Raw genomic sequence first — 18056 nt, 5'->3', positions numbered from 1 at the left:
CTGTTCGACAACACACTGCCCGTTTTATCTTAACGTTTCCAGGCCTTATCACCGAGGTTAAATCAAAAGTACTTTTCATTAAAACTTGGTTTGCGCCAATAGACAAGTAGATATTCTACCTTCCAAATCGTTCACCTAATCTGTAGGCTTCTCGCGTTCTTCGGTCGATATGTCGATGGTTTTGGTATCTAATCTATTGCACGCAGTGTCTATTTGCGTGATCTGCTGATCGCAGTACGATGGGGAACAATTAAAACCGCACCAGAAAATGGTACAGCTCAAGTACCAAGTGTGTGATACATTTCACTTTTAGAAAATGGTACAGCTCAGGTACCAAGTGTGTGATACATTTCACTTTTGGCGGCATACTCGTTCATGGCAAAGAGCGATCAACTTTTGAGGCGCATATATATATATATATAATATATATATATATATATAGAAAAGGCTCATCTGAATCCTTAAAGGTGTCATCATAACTAATCGAGATTGGCTTACTCAAAAGTGCTGATTGTAAGGACAGCATAAGAAGAGCCTCTTCTATTAAATTGTCACGCAGTACTCCTTCCTGCAGAGACCTCTCCCTCCCGAAAGAAAGTCACTTTCCAGAAGAGGTCATACGTAGCAACTCAGCGGATTTCTATGACATTCCCCATCTCTACGACTTTATTTCCTGGGTTATGCTTTCCGCACCGAAAAAAATGTCATGGACTTTTGAGGGAGGCAGCAAAATTAGGTTCGGTGGTTCGATGGAAATTTTGAATGACGCAAATCTGGGACGTAATTCAAGGTGGCAATTGTTGGAAGTGTGAGGAGGTTTGGCAATTTTCCTGAGGATTTTATTCTGTAACTAAAGCCAGTCTATGATGAGGAACCGAGAAGCACTGTTTCTAAACTTTCCAAAAAAGACAGTTACGCTAACTCAGTGGTTCCTCTGCTTATTTGCTTGGCGATTTCCCCTTTGGAACAAGCAAGTGCTAGGTTTTACTTTGATTAGGTCAATTAATTTGCTAGACAGTTAATTGTCCACTAATGGGAAATCGTCATAAAATACTGATCCAATTACTGGCTTTCTTGTTTACTTACCCCGTATTTCGACGAGGGGCTCAGAAAACTTATGAAGACAAATTCAAACTAGCGTGAGCATACGATGAAATCTCATCTAACGCTGTGTCTTAAGAAATGAATTATTGCTTTGTTCATCGTCTGGTTCTCTAAATTACATCTCCCGAAAAGTTTATTGTAAAACCTCCTTGGAGCAAAACAAGCTCAGAACGACAGAAGAACCTTATCTGAGATAGTAAGAATATTCCCTGCAGTCTCCCATAGGATTTGTGATAAAAAATTCCAAATATGCCTCAAAGATCCAACAGCATTTCCTTTGATCGTAACCGTCTTTATTTCGTACTGCAGTGCCACTGGTTGGTCCTCACAAATGTTTTGCTCGGGGAGATTCCAAGTGGAAACTGGAATTTTATTCAGCAGAGGTTGTTTGGGTTTGCCCGGTAGACGTATTCAACACCGTGACCTTGCATAATTTATTTATTTTCCCAGTAATTATAATTCATCACCAAGTACTTCATGCGAAGCATCGGTGTTGAACACTGATGTCATGCTGTCGATGATGATGATGATGACTTCATGTGGATATGCTAAACTAGAGTAATCTCTTCTATTCCGGGAGGTCACCGATATCTGCAGACACAAAGTAAGTGAACGATCCTTTATTTCAGTTTGTAATTTGGGTGCATCTGTTTCTGCCCATCGTGTATCCAGGTTGCACCAAGGAAACAGTTGCTTCAGGGACTGCTCACACCTGGAGCAGCAGCTGATTCCCAGGTGTTCGCTATTTTTCCGATCACTTATGAATGACGATGCGAGACAATTTGGTTTTTAAGGCCGTCATATGACGGCTTTGAGCGTACGCAGATCACGTCACATACAACTAGGGACACTGACTATGGTCTTGAATAAAAACAAATAAAGAATTGAAGAAAATCGCTGTTGAGGAGGCTGTTCAGACCACTCAGGTAGTTTGCCGTAATGGTATATATATATATATATATATATATGTATATATGGGGGAACTCACTTTAAGGGCTACTGAATAATTTTAAAAAAATCATTCCTCGAAGCCATTATAATTTTCGCGCAGTTTTTTACAACTGGATGCATCTACCGGTTGCCACTGAAGGAGCTGGTCACCAGGAAGAGGCCAAAAGCTTCGTTTCTTGCGGTGGCCCCCCACCGGTTATTTTTTTACTGCATTTTACCTACTAAACATCATTTGATTTATCTTAAATTTAAGATGAAAGCTTGTGCCCTCTGAACCGACGCCGTGCTGGCTTTTTGTATGGATTCAGTTTATTGCGGTCTTCCAGCTCCTCCTTAAAGTTTGAAAGGCACGTCTTTTCACTTCCCAGCTTTCCACAGTGCTCAGCAAACTAGCTGTTTTTATCGGGTGTGACGAACCGCACAGAGAAAAAAGAGGTCTTGGTGCGTTGCACTTCAAATGCACAGCTTGAATTTAATGGGGTGGCTAAGAATTATTTGTTGGGTGCTTCCCTCAGCGACACATTTATTGGAAAACTGGACTATCATCAGCTTTATCAGTCAGTAAGCAGATGCAGCTCCTAAAGGCTTTACGTGGATGATATATATTAGGTGGTGGGCAAGTTTTCACAAGTTTGTCGTGTTGATTCATCAATCAGTTTAAGAAATACAGCTGGGATTGTAGGCCAATTTTCTCGACATGATTAGGCGGTTCGATGGCTCGTTACAAAGTGTGATGTACTAAAAACCAATAATTACAGGGCAGTGTGCAGATGTCCACATTTCGTGCCTTTACATAGGAAGCGCAACCTAGTCCGCTCTTTGCCCATGTGGGTAACAATGATAGGCTCGGCGATACTGTAGAAAACAAAATGGAACTTATTTTGAACAAGCTTAGGTAAACGGGTGTGTGACAAGGTTCATGGAGATCAGTGGACCGATATTGGGAGTAGAGAAGAAACCTATCTTCACACAACTTCCATCCAAGTGAATTTCTCAGCTGAAAAGGCACTCCATGCTCGCCAGAGCTAACATTTCTAGCGTGCACTCGTCTGGGCCATTTTTGATCAACAATTTTGTCATCAGCGTATTGAATACTGTTTGAAAAGCATCGTTTACGTTATTCTCATGGGTTTACTATGACATCTTTTTTATTGGTTTGTTCTGGACACGATGACCTTTAGAGTGTGCTTTGGATAAAAAAATTCCGCGCGGCAAGGAGCATTCACCAAAAGATTTGCACTTAAGATGTGATCTTCATCAAGATGGAAACTGATGTGTTGTGTTGACCCGGCTAACCATTGTGTTTTGAAGGATCCACCGAAATGATCTGCCTTAATGTGCCGTTTTTCTGTTTCCAAACAGCATGCCCATTAATCGCTTTCGGAATGTCCCAAAGGTGCATGTTTTCTCCGTACACTGTTGAATGAGAACTAAGGACCGGGAACCACGAATGAACTCTAAGTTGAGGAGTTTTATCCAACGCAACGCTCAGCTCAAGGGTTTTGTGTTAAGTTGGAAAAGTTACTTCTATTTCGAAAGAACAAGTAAGGTCAAATTTCCCACTGAATGATGCACTCACCTTCCGCCATTCTCGGTTGACATTCGTACACACCGTCACCTTGAAAACCTTCCATGCACCTACAGACACCACCTTCGCAATAAGCGTTTTGGTGACAGCGAACTTGGGCGCAGGGATCTGAAACGCAAATGCAACCAACTAGTGTTTGATTTCGGTGACTGAAACGTGATACGTTCTCGGCTTACAGTTTGGTTCAACCAAACATGCGATTGCGTTATGTTTCAATGACAAACACCAGTCTGTATGAGTACGATGAAACCCGTTTGGGATCACCGGGCACACGTTCGACATTTCCATTAATTCCAAGATTTCCAAATGGGTGTCCAAGCCCTCAAACTGTGGATTCGGTAGAATAGTGCATTCAAATTACAATTCATCCTCGATATAAGTTTATCCCTTGGTTTTGAGAGGGGACGTAACACCTGTGGATTAGCTAACCATGAAATCAAGCAATGAGCAATGATCACGAAAGTTATGAATCTAATTTAATGCTTAAAATGATACGTATATCCTGTTGCACTTCTTCGTAAAAGAAACTTGGTGAATACAAGCCAATTAATAGATGACAAATTTTACAGCGCTGTGAATATGGAGCTTGTGTTCGTTTTGTATATGGAGATGGATAGCAAAGTACGGCACTGAAGCGCGAGTGTCAACATTGATGTTGCTGTCTTTGATAGCGATGATGATGACGAGCAGTGACAACTTCAGAGAGACAAGACTCAGGGGTTAACCAGAGGTTAACTCCAGGTACACACGTTGAAATTTACAAATTCAGAGAGACAAGACTCAGGGGTTAACCAAAGGTTAACTCCAGGTACACACGTAGAAATTAGCAAACAGGCATTTCACTGACAACTAGCTTCAGGGACCCATGCCCACTATTCATTTCGGTATCTGGATGCGTCTTTTGCTTGTATCAACGAGTAACACCAAAAGCTGAAAGTAGATATAACCCTGTAGCACTTTTTAAAAGGTGTAACCCAGTTCCTTCGTCGTTTGATTACCAATTGATCACTGGGTTCGCTTGATGAAGCCACAAAAGATGTACCACACTGGAGATGGTATAATGCAGGCAAGTAACAAATCCAACGAAGACCTAGCTAGTTTTGTGACAATGAAAACAGTAATATATTTTGTGAATAGAAGCAAAGAAGGCTGGTCCGTTTGTGAGATGCGGGAAAGCGTCGGCACCAAAGTTCAAAGTGCATTAGTATACACGCAAAAGTGGGCAGGTGATGGGACGCAGAAGTGACAGTGAGACGTGAGTAGACTGTGCTCCAGAATATCAGTTCAAGCAACCCACATCATCCACTGACACATATGAACATGCAGCTGCAGACGCAGTGAGTTTCAGGTGACCGTGTGAACGGTTCGCCTGCGACCGCATGATATGTCCCAAGAGAGGAAAAACCCATCTTGACTTGCTTGTCATTACTGACCACACGGAGCCTTTATGGCCTTCAGATTTGGTTATCAACGGATGTTACCCGGAATAGATAATTCTGATGAATACCAGGAGTCGTAAAATGATTGGTATACCAGTGGATTCGCGAATTTACTTTTTTTAAGTTGCTGGCTACGTCGGCAATTCTCGCTTGCACTTGTTGCTGGCGAAAGTTCGATATTTTGAGGAAAAATATTTTGCCCAGAGCATTTCCTAGGCTTTCTTTACCAGAAACTGTTTGATGGAGATTCCCTTTGCTCACCTTCAATCTGTAAGTAAGGTGCTGTATAACTCAACTTGATATCTCATTCTCGGCACACTTGTTCGGGATGCTGTTGGTCACTAAGTCCATCGGGAATCTGGTTGTAGTGTTTCGCCTCCACTTCTCACTCTACATTGGTTCCACGTTGGAAATTATTCAACAGTTTACATTGCTTGTAGGTTGGTTCTGACAACCGGTAGTATCTAACCGTAGGAAGAAGCGTGCTCTGGGTACGATAAAGTACGATGATACAAAGAGTGTCAGCTGTTACTCACAGGCTTATATGCCCCAAGATTATTTTGTTATTGTTTTAGCAATGTAAACGTTCCAGTTTAGTTAACAGTATAAGGACGTTAAAGATGGCAAGACGGATAAGAGCAGTGCCCCTGACAGAAATGTACTAGTTAGACTAATGTTTTGGCTGTGTTAAATGGTTCCTCTTGGTAGTGCTTTCCGACTGCCTATCCGATGATGCACCCCGTCTGCTCGTCACGTGACGAAACGGGTCTTTTATCTCTCAGGAGGTCCACCAAAATAGTCTCCGATGATAGATGACCGTCTCATTAAGCTTGCAACGCCTTCCAGGTGAGACACATGTAGGCTGGGTGTTAATCAGGGCTATTGCTCCACTCGTGCACGATGTGAATTTATATTACCACCTTTTGGTCTTTTCTCCGCTTGCAGTCTCATCAGAAAAGGCGATTTCTACCGAGGTATCCACAGCTTTCCAGTCATGTTTAAACTTTCTCCTCTCGATCGGAACATGGAGGCATAATTTTTCACAATACCATCGGGTCGTACAAAGGCCATCTAATACTCTTAGAAACAGCTTATACCACCATAACTTATGGCGCCTAATAGAGGTTTCATACTCGATCACTTCTAAACCAAAATGGGTAAGATTTGGGCGATAATATTACTCGAATCCGGTGTCCACGGAAGGCATAGGAAGCAGCAGTTTTTCGTGGAACGTGCCTTCATGGGTCGCGAGTGGTGTGTCGCGTGAGTACAGTGCGTAATATAAATTAGCAACTAAAATTCCGTCTTCCGCATGGAATTTATATTATGTGCCGCTCCTAAATCTTTACATATCTGAGTTCCGAAGGTCAAGTTCGATGATCGAGAACGTTTTTCAGTTGTCGTCGATGAACTATGTACTTTAGAAATGTTAGCACCAGATAGACTTCGCACACTCCTGGTAAACAATAACAACAATGTTTCCAACATTTCACAGATTTTTTCTATCCGCTGAATATTATTTTCAACGCCTGGGTTGATTGTTCCGTCTGAGGTCCCTATTCAGAAGGATCAACACAACCGAGTTTGCTGGTAGTGGCTTCGTCGTCCGAGCAGTCGGAGCGCAGCGGCAAATTTTCTGACCCATAAATTAATATGGAGCGCACCGAAGCAGTGCAAACTTGACCATGGATGGATAAGCTGATGTCCCTCCTTCGCCACAAGTGATGCAGGTTTTCAAAGACTGCTCTGGCCTTCCCACTTCAGATGTAAATATTATCTTTTGCGAAACGACGAGGATAGATACAGCCTAGGTACACAAATTTGTCTCCTAACTCAATTGGTTCATCTGAAACCATGAGGTTGGCGTTTGAGCCCACCAAATCTCGCAGCAGCACTTTACAATTTGCAGGTGTGAAGCGCATGCAAAACCGTGAGGCGGAATTACTTACTTATTTATTTTGAAGCTACCACCAACACTAAATGATCTGCGGATCATGAGAGTACTGAACCGTGCCTTCATGGAGGCGACGGGGTACGGTTTGTGCTTGGTTAGGGAAATCTGTTATGGGCGTCATCTTCCTTTCGACAAAGAATACGTGTATCTTGTGAAATTCATCCGGTCTTCAGCATACGACAGCGAGACCGTTTTCAGTCTAATCCTGAAAGTTGCAGAACCGTTGCTGTCATTTGAGATTGGCTGTAAGCTGCAGGCTAAAACAGCCCAGGCAACAATGGGAACCCAGATTACTCCGTGAATGGTTCCCTATACTGGCTAGATCCAGGATGATCCAAGACAAGTTGTTGTTGTTACTATGCGTTCTACGGTCGACTGTCCACGATCACTGGCTTTCAACAACCGTTTCTTTCAAGACTGTGTGCGGTGGACATGAAATCACACTTTAAGGTAACTGCTCTGACTGACAGATGTTAATATGACACAAACTTAGCTCATTACTTCACTAGCTGTTGATGAATTTTACGTTTTAATAGTTCGCTGTGATTGACAGTCTCGGCTGTTACCCCGAACATGCTTGCCTACTGATGAAAAGAATTTTCACTCACCTTCCGCTAAACGGCACTCATGATAACCATCGCCTCTATATCCAGGATTGCATGAACAGATACCTCCGTGACAAGCGGCATTCGCGGCGCATCGCACATTGTCGCACGGATCTAATACGGAAGAAGTACAAGGCATGTACCCGGTTTCCGATTTATCAAAAGGGACGAATGGGTTGAACTCAATTAGGACTGGTACGGCCATTCTTCGGACAGACTATGGTACTCCGCACAACCTCTCTAATAGCTCTTAACGACTGTTTTCTAATAATTTTTAGGTATCTGGTATATTAGATTGTATACATGTTTTGAAGCTCGAACGTCAAACAAGCAAACTATCAGAAGCATTTACCGTATTCAAGTGCTTGGTACCAAACTGTTTTTTTCCATTTCACTGAGATAAATATATCCAAGAAACAAACCATTTGAAATGAACGTACCATCAGTGCGTGGATCACAAAAGTTGACGCCATCACCAACGTAGCCGTGACTGCAGTAGCACCGATTCTCATAACACTGACCGAAGGCATGACACTGTACACCAGCACAGAGATCTAAGAAGATAGGATATGTTGTTTGGGTTATTCTCAGTTCACAACTCAAATGAAATGCACGCATATCGATCTATTCCAGGAACGGTATGGGTTCTCATGCACAAGATCATGCTACCGATCACAAGGTTAGAACATTTAAGACAGACAAGCGCGCCCAACACCGTCGTCTCCAACAACCAGCCGCATATACCCACAATTTGTCGCTATTGAGCAGATATTCTATCCTAAGATTGATGGCACTCTACAGCGGAGGAGCAAGGAGTACTTTGGGGCTTTCTATGGAGGATAATGTCGGTAGGTCAGGTAGCGCAGATGGTCATTGGCTTGTTCTCTGAGCTGGGGAATTTGGTTGCAAACGTTTCATCACCAATCGAGGTGACATCATCAGTGCGTAGTTGTGCGTAGCGGTGGGTTAGTGGTTGTGCCCACAACCACTGATGATATCACGTCGATTGGTGATGAAACGTTTGCAACCAAATTTCCCAGCTCAGCGAACAAGCCAACGACCATGTACTTTAGGGCTGTTTCATGCTTTAGAAACATAGGCAGACGGGCACCCACAAGCTCCAGATGAGCAGTCGTTGATAACTACCGCTAAGATACTTCTGAGATCCATGACGCGAGTGAATGAATCTGGTGCCCCATCAACGATACACTATTAGTATTCATCGATGACTTATGCGATCGCCATAAGCAATATATCGGCTCACTGTTGTTTGCGAAAGGTAGCAACGATACACTATTAGTATTTATCGATGACTTATGCGATCGCCATAAGCAATATATCGGCTCACTGTTGTTTGCTGAAAGGTAGCGCGTAAATCCTCGTTAGCGTTGATGAATAGAGGAACTACGTTCAAGTAGGAAGATGTCAGAATGAACATCAGGTTCACCGCGACGGCATTTGTTTATTAGGAAGTATTTTTGGGCCGAGCAGAGTTCCAAGGAAACCAAATCCGTTGGAAAATGTAGGTCTCGAAAGCAGCGATACCCAGTTTACAAAATGGGTTGCCAAAATTTTATCCAAACTTAAAGAATGTCCAACAGGTTCTGAGCATTTGGCACACATACAGGTGAAAGAAGCCTTTCCAGTTATCTGAAATAAAACACGAAACACCGTCAGCAGAGGTCAACCTCTCAGGGAATCATTTGTGAAACTGATCTTCAGTGCAAAAAAAGCATTCTTTGCCTGTTGAAAAAGCTGTAGGGAGAACGTGATAAACGTGACGTTCACGAAGCGGGTTATATAAAACCACTTGAAAATAATAATTACGGAGGCTGTAAGCCGCATACTACATCACCTTCCACGACCTAGGCTGGCTTTAATAACATTTTATAAGATTTCAGCGTATAATACACCGAACGAGAATCAATCAGAAGTGTAGCGTGGAGCGATCTTGATTAAGAATGTTCCATAACGTGGGAGTCCCAGTTTGACCAGCGCTGGAGAAATTTTCGCTTATGTGGCGTTTCAGCTGCTGACTTGAAATTCAAAAGCTTGAAATTCTTGAGACCTGAGCTGGTGATTGCTTCCAACGTAGATGAGACAGTTGTGCAATTCTCTTAGCCTTCACAGTATAGGCTAATTTCCCCTGCACAAATATCGGGGCAAACCTAGAAAGTGCTCACAACAATATCTGTTACGTCTCAGCTACTATGATTTTCAACGGCATACACCCGAAGGAAAAATAACACTGTATGCTGTTTAACAGCTCATTCTGCTGTACTGCTTTTAAGTTTGTCCGGAGACATTCGTCCTTGACGTTTTCCATCTTGTGGTTACCATAGACTATCTCAAAGATGGCTTCATTTCACTTCAGGCTTTGACTAGTATGACTGAACGACAGAAAACAGGCTCGGGGTCTGTGAAACTATTCAGAGCTTTTATCATTATCATCCATAGTATTACTATCATCATTGTAGCAGTTAGGTTGAAACGCAGTGCTATGGGTGCATAGAATTTTCGGCAAATTGACTTGGCTGCATGACTCTGTTATATATGCTGATTCGCCAATCTGAGGTATCTGCTGCTGACCCGCTCCAGTGCCTAGTTGCCGGAGAAAAGGACTCACAGAAGGGAACACAATAGCTATATTCCGAACAAGCGAGTGCGAATGTAAAACGGTCTCAAGCTATTTTTTGGAGGGACACTGTATGGACTTGGTCCAATGCTGACGCACACGTCTGGCTTTGGTACGAGGCTGTGACGTGCTGTATATTGCGGGTGCGTTGTCTGGCCTTGATCAACGCTAACTCGCGCTGTCTGGGTTTGATACAAGGTTGTGACGCGCTGCATACTGAGGAGACGTTGTCTGTCTGGTTCATATCTAGCGGAGTTGAGAGTCACGATAGATTTCGGGCATTCAGTGGTTGCCTTCAGGAAGCTGACCTTCCTGATAGACTTGGACACGTGCTATCAAGTCAGGACAAACCTATCAGGTGGTTTTCTAAGGTAAGGCACCAAGTACACTACAAGGAGTCAACCAAACAACATCAAGTGTGCTATAAATTTATCCATGTCAGTATTGTAAAACGAGGAATATTATTTTACCTTGATTTGCAAGTGCATAATTATTTATTTTGCGGAGAAACGAAATGAGTTTCTAAATATAATATTCTGGAAAAGTCATGTTGACCAGAAAGGGGATTATATGAAAAGGACAAATAAAAACCTTCGTCGATGATCGGTTTTAGAGACACTGACAGTGAGGGCGTTCAACACTGAGAGAATAATGCAAGATCCTCCAATTATGTAAATTGAAATCCAGGTTTTCGACTCATCCGATGATTCCCCACTCCTAAGTGAGGATTTACAGCCCAGATTCCAAACTTTTACATTCAGTCATTTCTCAAGGAAATGTTACGTTTGGAAACAAACGATTTGGAAGTGAGCAGCACATTGATGTGTGAAAAAATGTGTTGATGAATAACAAACGGTTGTTTGCACTCGCTGCTTGTCGCGTCAAAGATCCTTCTTTGATGGAACGGGCATGAACATTTCATTGAAAACCAGAAAAACCACACTTCAAGTTAAAAATAGGGTCTTTCCCATCATGCAAATACACGAGTTTCCGAGCATGCGAACTGCAATTGTGCATGCCACTCAGAAAATCTTACCCCCCTTAGCAGGTCTACACTCTCGATATCCGTCCCCAGTATAGCCTGGAACACAGCGGCACTCGCCAGCTTCACAGCGTGCATTGGTATGGCATTGTACTTTGGTACATGGATCTGAGAGGAAGTACACATTTGATGGGATGGTACAGTTGGTCAGAAAACGACAATATAGTATACTCGTGCCCGCTAAATTCTTTATCAGTTAGTTTTAGCATTATTTGAGTGAATCCTATAATGTAGTTCACGGAGTCCTTTCCCCATTATACCATGTTTTGTTTCGTCTGGTTTCGTCTGTAGTTCCACCACATCTGACGAATCTCAGAGGACAATTTATGTCAGTCTCCTTGAACAGCTAGAGTGAATTTTAATAAAGGAGAGGTGATCTTTCCTAAATATTCTTGCAACGCCCTAGGGTGGTTTATCAAGAGGCAGAAAATTCAACCTGCAGCTGTTGAGATTCGTATATCTGGTAGCGAAACAGAATAGGCGTCTCCAATATATTAATATTGTGACACGACAAGCAGTTATGTGGAAAGGTTCAACAACTTCTAAATGAGTAGATAGGATGAAATCAGCCGTCCGTCAAGACGAATGTTAGTTGTTCGTTTTACATCAGTTAAATCTAACTACTCACAAGTAGTTATGAGAAAGGATTAATATCGACTACCATGGTGTGCAAGGCGATTCCCATGTAGAAAATTATCTCCCGTTAAAAATCGTTTCATCATAATGAGGTGTTTGTTCGGCTACCTCACCATGTAACTGGTCAAATCTACGAGTCTGTCGGAGAAAAATCGGGAAAATAGACAAGTAAATTCGAAAAACTGGAAAATAGACTGAATCAGGAAAACTATGTTTGCCGCAAGGACACTGACCCATACATCTTTATTTGTTCATTTACGAACAAAAATGTCAAATTGGGGGGGGGGGGGTCGCCATAAACCATGTAATTTAATGCAGAAACATGGCTGCTTTCAAGCAGTAGTATTATCGCAAATAGTCGTAACAGCTATTTAAACAGGGGTAGATGATAAGCCTTTGAGTGGCATACAGGAATGCTTTTAGTTTTAGTACCGATTCTGAGGTTATAAGAAGGGTGATGGGTGGGTTTGCTATTGGCATTAAATGATCAAAAGTCATTTAAATTATGACTGATAGTACTACAGCGATATAGAAAACACCGCATAATTCAGGAATTCTAGAAATGGCTTATTGTTTTCGGCTAACAAATAACTTAATGTGATTCAAAGATTTACCAATTCGGACAAATCGAGAGTCAATTAGCATAGGGGCAGTAATATGTTGCTTTGCATGCCAGATGATCGTAGGTTACATCTGGCTGAAGCCAGGCAAATTGACGAGTGATAAACCCTGCTAAATGAAAATCTCGGGTCCGGTGAAGCACATTTGATGTATCATCATCATTCAAGAAAGCAACATCAGTGTTGGCACTGATGCTTCACTGCCTTTGATGTGGCCTGGACAGAACAATTTCACCGTGAAGAGGCGACAGATGGCACCTAGATACATTTGATTCATTTGTGTTTACTATCCAAATTGACGAAACCGAAATCACAGGTTAAAATTGGATTTCATCTTCAGAATGTTTGCTCAAAGCCACCCAATTTATGAAAACGCTGAACTGCACAAAATAATGATCCACGGTTTAATCGGACCAATATACTTTAGTCAACCTATCATCACGGCATGTGTTTTCATGACCCTACGGATGGACCTATTTCGGTTAATGACTGAGAATCCATCGAACAGTTACTTTCTTTGAACTCCTGGAGTCTGTCGAAAATATTGTGGGGTGACATGTGATCAAAATTGTAAGGAGAATCAGTCATACTCTGAAATCAATAAATGTAATTAGAAAAGCTTTTGGCTGGTTAGTAAACCCTTGGGTGCCAGTGGAACCACTGAAATTTGGTCAAGAAACGAGGAGCTTTAGTCAACGGGTGAGCTTTTTTAGATACACGTGTCCCACAGCAAATTGGCCAAAAACTTCTGTGTCTTTTAATAAATCATAAAGATAATGATTGTATGACTGGCCTCTCTATTTAACTGATAGGTGAATGCACAGGTACAGTCCAAACCGATGTTTGTGTAAGCAAGTTGAGGTGTCCTTACCTTCCATCTGCTGAAGTTCGCGACATTCCCGGTAGCCGTCACCTTCATAGCCTACCAAGCAGTGACAGTAACCGGCTTCGCATCTGGCGTTCGGGTGACATCTCACATCTGCACAAAGATCTGTCATGGAATATGTCCGGTAAATAAGGGGTCGCGAAAACAGTGCAATTCGCCGAACTAGGCCGGTTGCGCATGCAGTGAATGCTTTGCATATAGTGCTATAATCGGGTCAACGTGGTGCGCCTCACATATTTTTCATACTGATGGAAGTGTGAGTTTCATGGCAGCTTGCAATTAGGCGAGCTGCATTCAGGGTGAAAATGTTTGTCGAAACAAAGTAAAAGGATTACCAGCGCAGCTAGTGCAGTGTTTGGAATGCACGCGGTAAAATGAACATGCTACTTGGATGGATAATTACTCGTCACAATCGCCTCACCCCTTCGAGGTGTGCAAGACCAGTAACCGTCTCCTTGAAACCCATCCCGACACACACATCGACCGTTGTCGCAGTAAGCGAATTTGTGACATCTTACGTCTTTGCATACATTGATAAATTCGGGTTCTAAAATGTCAGATGTATTTGGCAACGTGAAATACAGAAGGATCGCGTCTGACTAATCTTACTGAAAAGTAATCTTAGTATCTCCGCCACAGGCAGCAAAACAAAGTACACGAGGACATAACAATTAGTCATCAGATGTTTTTCTGTCTAGGAGGTGGATCAAACGTTTTCGCTGACAATAAGCATACTTTTAACCTCGAAATACGCAGCGCAAAAACGTTCCGCTCCAACGACAGGAATTTAAGCCCTGTTGGCAGGGAATCCATTTTGCGTTCTCCAAATCATAATATCATGAACCTTGATATCTGCAGCCTACTGACTTTCGGTGTGACTAAATTAGCAACTCAAAAATCGCTCCAACCACTGGCTAAAATTGTGCCTGGCCCACGGTTACAAAATGTGGTCAAGTTTTAATATCATTTCGACCAAGTATTAAATTCAAGCTGCGAGAGTTACAGATAGCGTGAAGAGTGTGCAACGGAAAAGCACGCAGTATTGATCACTGTGTAAAATTTCATGGGAATTTCGAATGTATTAAATTCAAGCTGCGAGAGTTACAGAGAGCGTGAAGACTGTGCAACGGAAAAGCACGCAGTATTGATTACTGTGTAAACTTTCATGGGAATTTTGAACCCGATGAGAGCAAGCTGATTGTCAAGGTCGTTCTGAACAAGAAATTGTCACCTCTAACTTTATTAATCTATTCTCTTTTTTAAATGGAGTCGCTTCTCTTATGATGTTCAAGCACAGCCAAGGCTTCGAATATTGATTTTGTTCGCGCCTAATGAGTTTTCTGCCTCATCAGCAAAAAGCGCTATTTTTGGTTGTGGCACGGAGACTAATGGGTAGATCGAGTGCGCCGCTTGAGTGATTGGATTGTCAAAGTCTCGTCACCAGTCTAAGCGGCAACGACAGTACAGGGTTGATTTGATTGGTTATGAAACCTTTGCCCAACGATCAAGCTTGGCGAACAGGTCGACAACCAGTTGGTCTCTCTTTCAATAGTCTGTGAAGCTTATGATCCACTTTTATCCCACCAACTATCACCCACTGTTTAGTCTCTTCACCACTTGGCCCACTACTAAATGAGTGTAACAAAGTCATTGGTTTAAATACATAGACTGAAATCACCCTGAAAAACGGAATAAAGTGAACTGCTGAGACCAGGCAACTTTTTAGTAAGGTAAAAAAATTAACATGCGCGGGAAGTTCGTCTTTACCGCAGCCTATCCCGAATACTTGGGTATTTTTCGCTAAAATCTGCAGGACAACTTAGGGGAAAACATTTGTTCTGCGGTTGAGCCTAATGCTTATTTCGTATGGAGTTCGCTTCGAACAAGCATGTCAAATTGATTACTGCCGATATTTGATCCCCAGAAATGGCACCGCATCAGGTCCAACAAATTAGAAGGCTGTGTTGTCGAATACTGAGAGTACAGGTGTGCTGAGCAAAACAAAGTGTCTACACCGTAAAACAATAAAACAGCGCATGCAAATATATAGGAGAGACGATTATTCCACTAAGAGCCAAGGGTCAATTTCGCCCATTTGTCAACTGCAATAAAACAGTCGATCTCGTGTTTGAGGTCTTAAAAACGAGTAGAGGCGCTGAGCAACTTGAGAGATAAAGTCGGTGACTCAGGTCAAACTATTTCGATACCATCAGCCTGGTTTTCCCCTGACCTGCAGTAATACTGTGTGCTGCAGACTGTCAGATATGTAACAGTACTGGATAAATTTGGGGCACAGCCACCGGTGATGCTAATTAACTTCAGTTCGCTTGACCATCCAACTTAGATAGATAATTAGAAACTAGAACCTCCGGTGGTGTTTTTGTGTGTTTAGAGAGCGATTTGACGATAGACCTACCTCATAGAACAACTGCAATTATCAGATCCATGTAGAGAGCATTACGAACTCTACAGTCAGCTGACTAGCAGCTATTCAGACACCCAGATGCCAAGCGTGTTAAAAATCAGCTGATTAAAAATTACAGTTCGACCAGGCTCCCAAAAACGGGCAAGACATGTATGGATATATAATAAAATGGCAGTTCCACATTAGTAACGACTATGCAGTATCATGCAAGGTTATATGGTTTTTCGTTCAGCCTCACCGCGAGGATGACTACACCGCCAGTATCCATCACCTTCATAACCCGGGTTACAAACACACTGACCATTGCGACAGTGGGCATTCTGGTGACACACGACTCCTTCACACAAATCTAATTGAAGAATAAGTAGATAAATACACATACGACTGGAATACCAATACGCATTTTAGTGTGATATCTGGGTTCAGATAATCAAACACCTTATAAAATGGATCATAACGAAAAAGAAGGACCGTATAAACAAAAAGTGCATCGATTCGTCATTCAAAAAATAGCATTCAGCTATTTCTACTGGCTCACTACTCAGTAAAGAACGGAATCTGAGCTTCTCAGCTGAAGAAAATGAAACGCGATCAGTTGAAGTGGGAAGCACACAGAAGTGCATTAGAGTCTAAGTCGAACGTGAACGAGTACAAGAAATAGACCAGATTTAGAGTGAACGGGAAGGTACAACCGGAAACCACTCAAGCTCCCTGACTTAATGAGAACAGCAGGATGTTGGGGCTTAATTTTGAAAAAAACTAGTTGAGACACTACAAATGGTGCCTAAGAATAAGGCTGAGAATCAGAGAATAAATAGTTCAACTTCTGAAATGCTCGTTTTTTACCAGTTGTTATAAAAGGACCCTGAGGTCCGCTCATATTTCGCAGCTACAAAGGGCAAACAGTGGGTCGGACAGGGAACCAGAGGGTAGACAAGTTCGAAGATAAAAGGCGACAGTTCAAATGCTACTATTTTTTGTCACTTAAAGTGGAGCGAAGGCATGTGGTGTACGTGTATTATAATAAATAACGCCAATGCTCCTGGGGAATTCGGGCAGCTAGTGAGTGAAATCCACGCAATAGATAAACGATTTCCGACTGAAACAAGGGCTGATCAAAACCGTACGCCTGAAGCTGTGACCATAAATTTTCAATAGGCCATGGAGTACACTTATAAAATCATTCTACGGCCTCAGTTTTTTTTCATATTCCTGTGCAAACAGGTTGACAACAGAGCGGTAAGCGAATAAACTCGAATTATTCTGTTGGAAGTTAAATATAGACAGAAAGTCGGCCAAACAGCACTAATAAGTTGTTTTGACGAATTCAGTAAAATTGAATAACGAGGGGCAAGGTAAGCCTGAGCGTTAGGATAGGTGAGGTCCCAGACATTTAAGACACGTATACAAATGGTAATGATTATAAGCACCGCTCACCGAGCACAGTTTGATTGCATGAATAATACCCATCACCCTCGAATCCCTGATCACACTGGCAGCGTCCGTTTATACACCGTGCATTCATGTGGCAACGAATTCCCTCGCAGGGGTCTGTGGATTGACGTGAAGACAAGGGCGACAGCTCAACATGTGCATAGGTCAACCAGACAGGTATCGGTCACTCCATGTGGTATTCATGCAATCCCACATTCAACGGCATGCCATTTCATCAAGCGCCTACCTCGGGACATTGGTCGGCAATCATATTGCCCATCGCCCTCGTATCCATCCATACAGCGACAGCGGCCATGTTCGCACCTAGCGTACTGGTGGCACTGAACACCTTCACAAGGATCTGCGGAATGACGTAACAGTTTAATCGCATACGGTATATCATCGGCTATGCAAGCTCTACCATGCATGCAGTGCGACAGTCCATAGAGTGAGATCAAAGAGATATACGTGTATGTGGCTGGTCGCAGCGGTGAGGTGACATTTCGTTCTCCAGTGTGATAAACGATCGCCCTCATAATCGTGCCTTTCACGCACCTCAACACCATCAACACAAATACACGTACTTCCATTGGATATCTGTTCGTTGCCTGACAGTGAGCATCATACACATTCGAGTTCTATTTGAAGAGGTTTCAAACCTATGACGATTGGTTTCGCCCAAACAACTGTTTTAACAAGGCAGCTTTGCAGCTCCATCGGATTTTAGTCAGCCATAA

General features: G+C 42.5%; 1 protein-coding gene across 1 annotated transcript in view; it reads right to left on the bottom strand.

Annotated features, from left to right (window-relative positions):
* Positions 1-18056, bottom strand: part of T265_09012 (hypothetical protein) — a gene marked incomplete at both ends in the record, with an annotated part of 137165 nt that overhangs the window by 43607 nt on the left and 75502 nt on the right. The window contains 9 exons of the mRNA XM_009174973.1: positions 3635-3751; positions 7645-7755; positions 8082-8195; positions 11313-11426; positions 13446-13565; positions 13864-14007; positions 16124-16234; positions 17323-17436; positions 17567-17725. Coding sequence (XP_009173237.1) covers positions 3635-3751; positions 7645-7755; positions 8082-8195; positions 11313-11426; positions 13446-13565; positions 13864-14007; positions 16124-16234; positions 17323-17436; positions 17567-17725 — 1104 coding nt within the window. The remainder of the gene's footprint in view (positions 1-3634; positions 3752-7644; positions 7756-8081; positions 8196-11312; positions 11427-13445; positions 13566-13863; positions 14008-16123; positions 16235-17322; positions 17437-17566; positions 17726-18056) is intronic.

This window comes from Opisthorchis viverrini (genome assembly GCF_000715545.1).
Source record: "Opisthorchis viverrini unplaced genomic scaffold opera_v5_249, whole genome shotgun sequence".
Taxonomy (NCBI): Eukaryota; Metazoa; Platyhelminthes; class Trematoda; order Opisthorchiida; family Opisthorchiidae; genus Opisthorchis; species Opisthorchis viverrini.
This window is presented reverse-complemented; position numbering and strand designations above follow the sequence as displayed.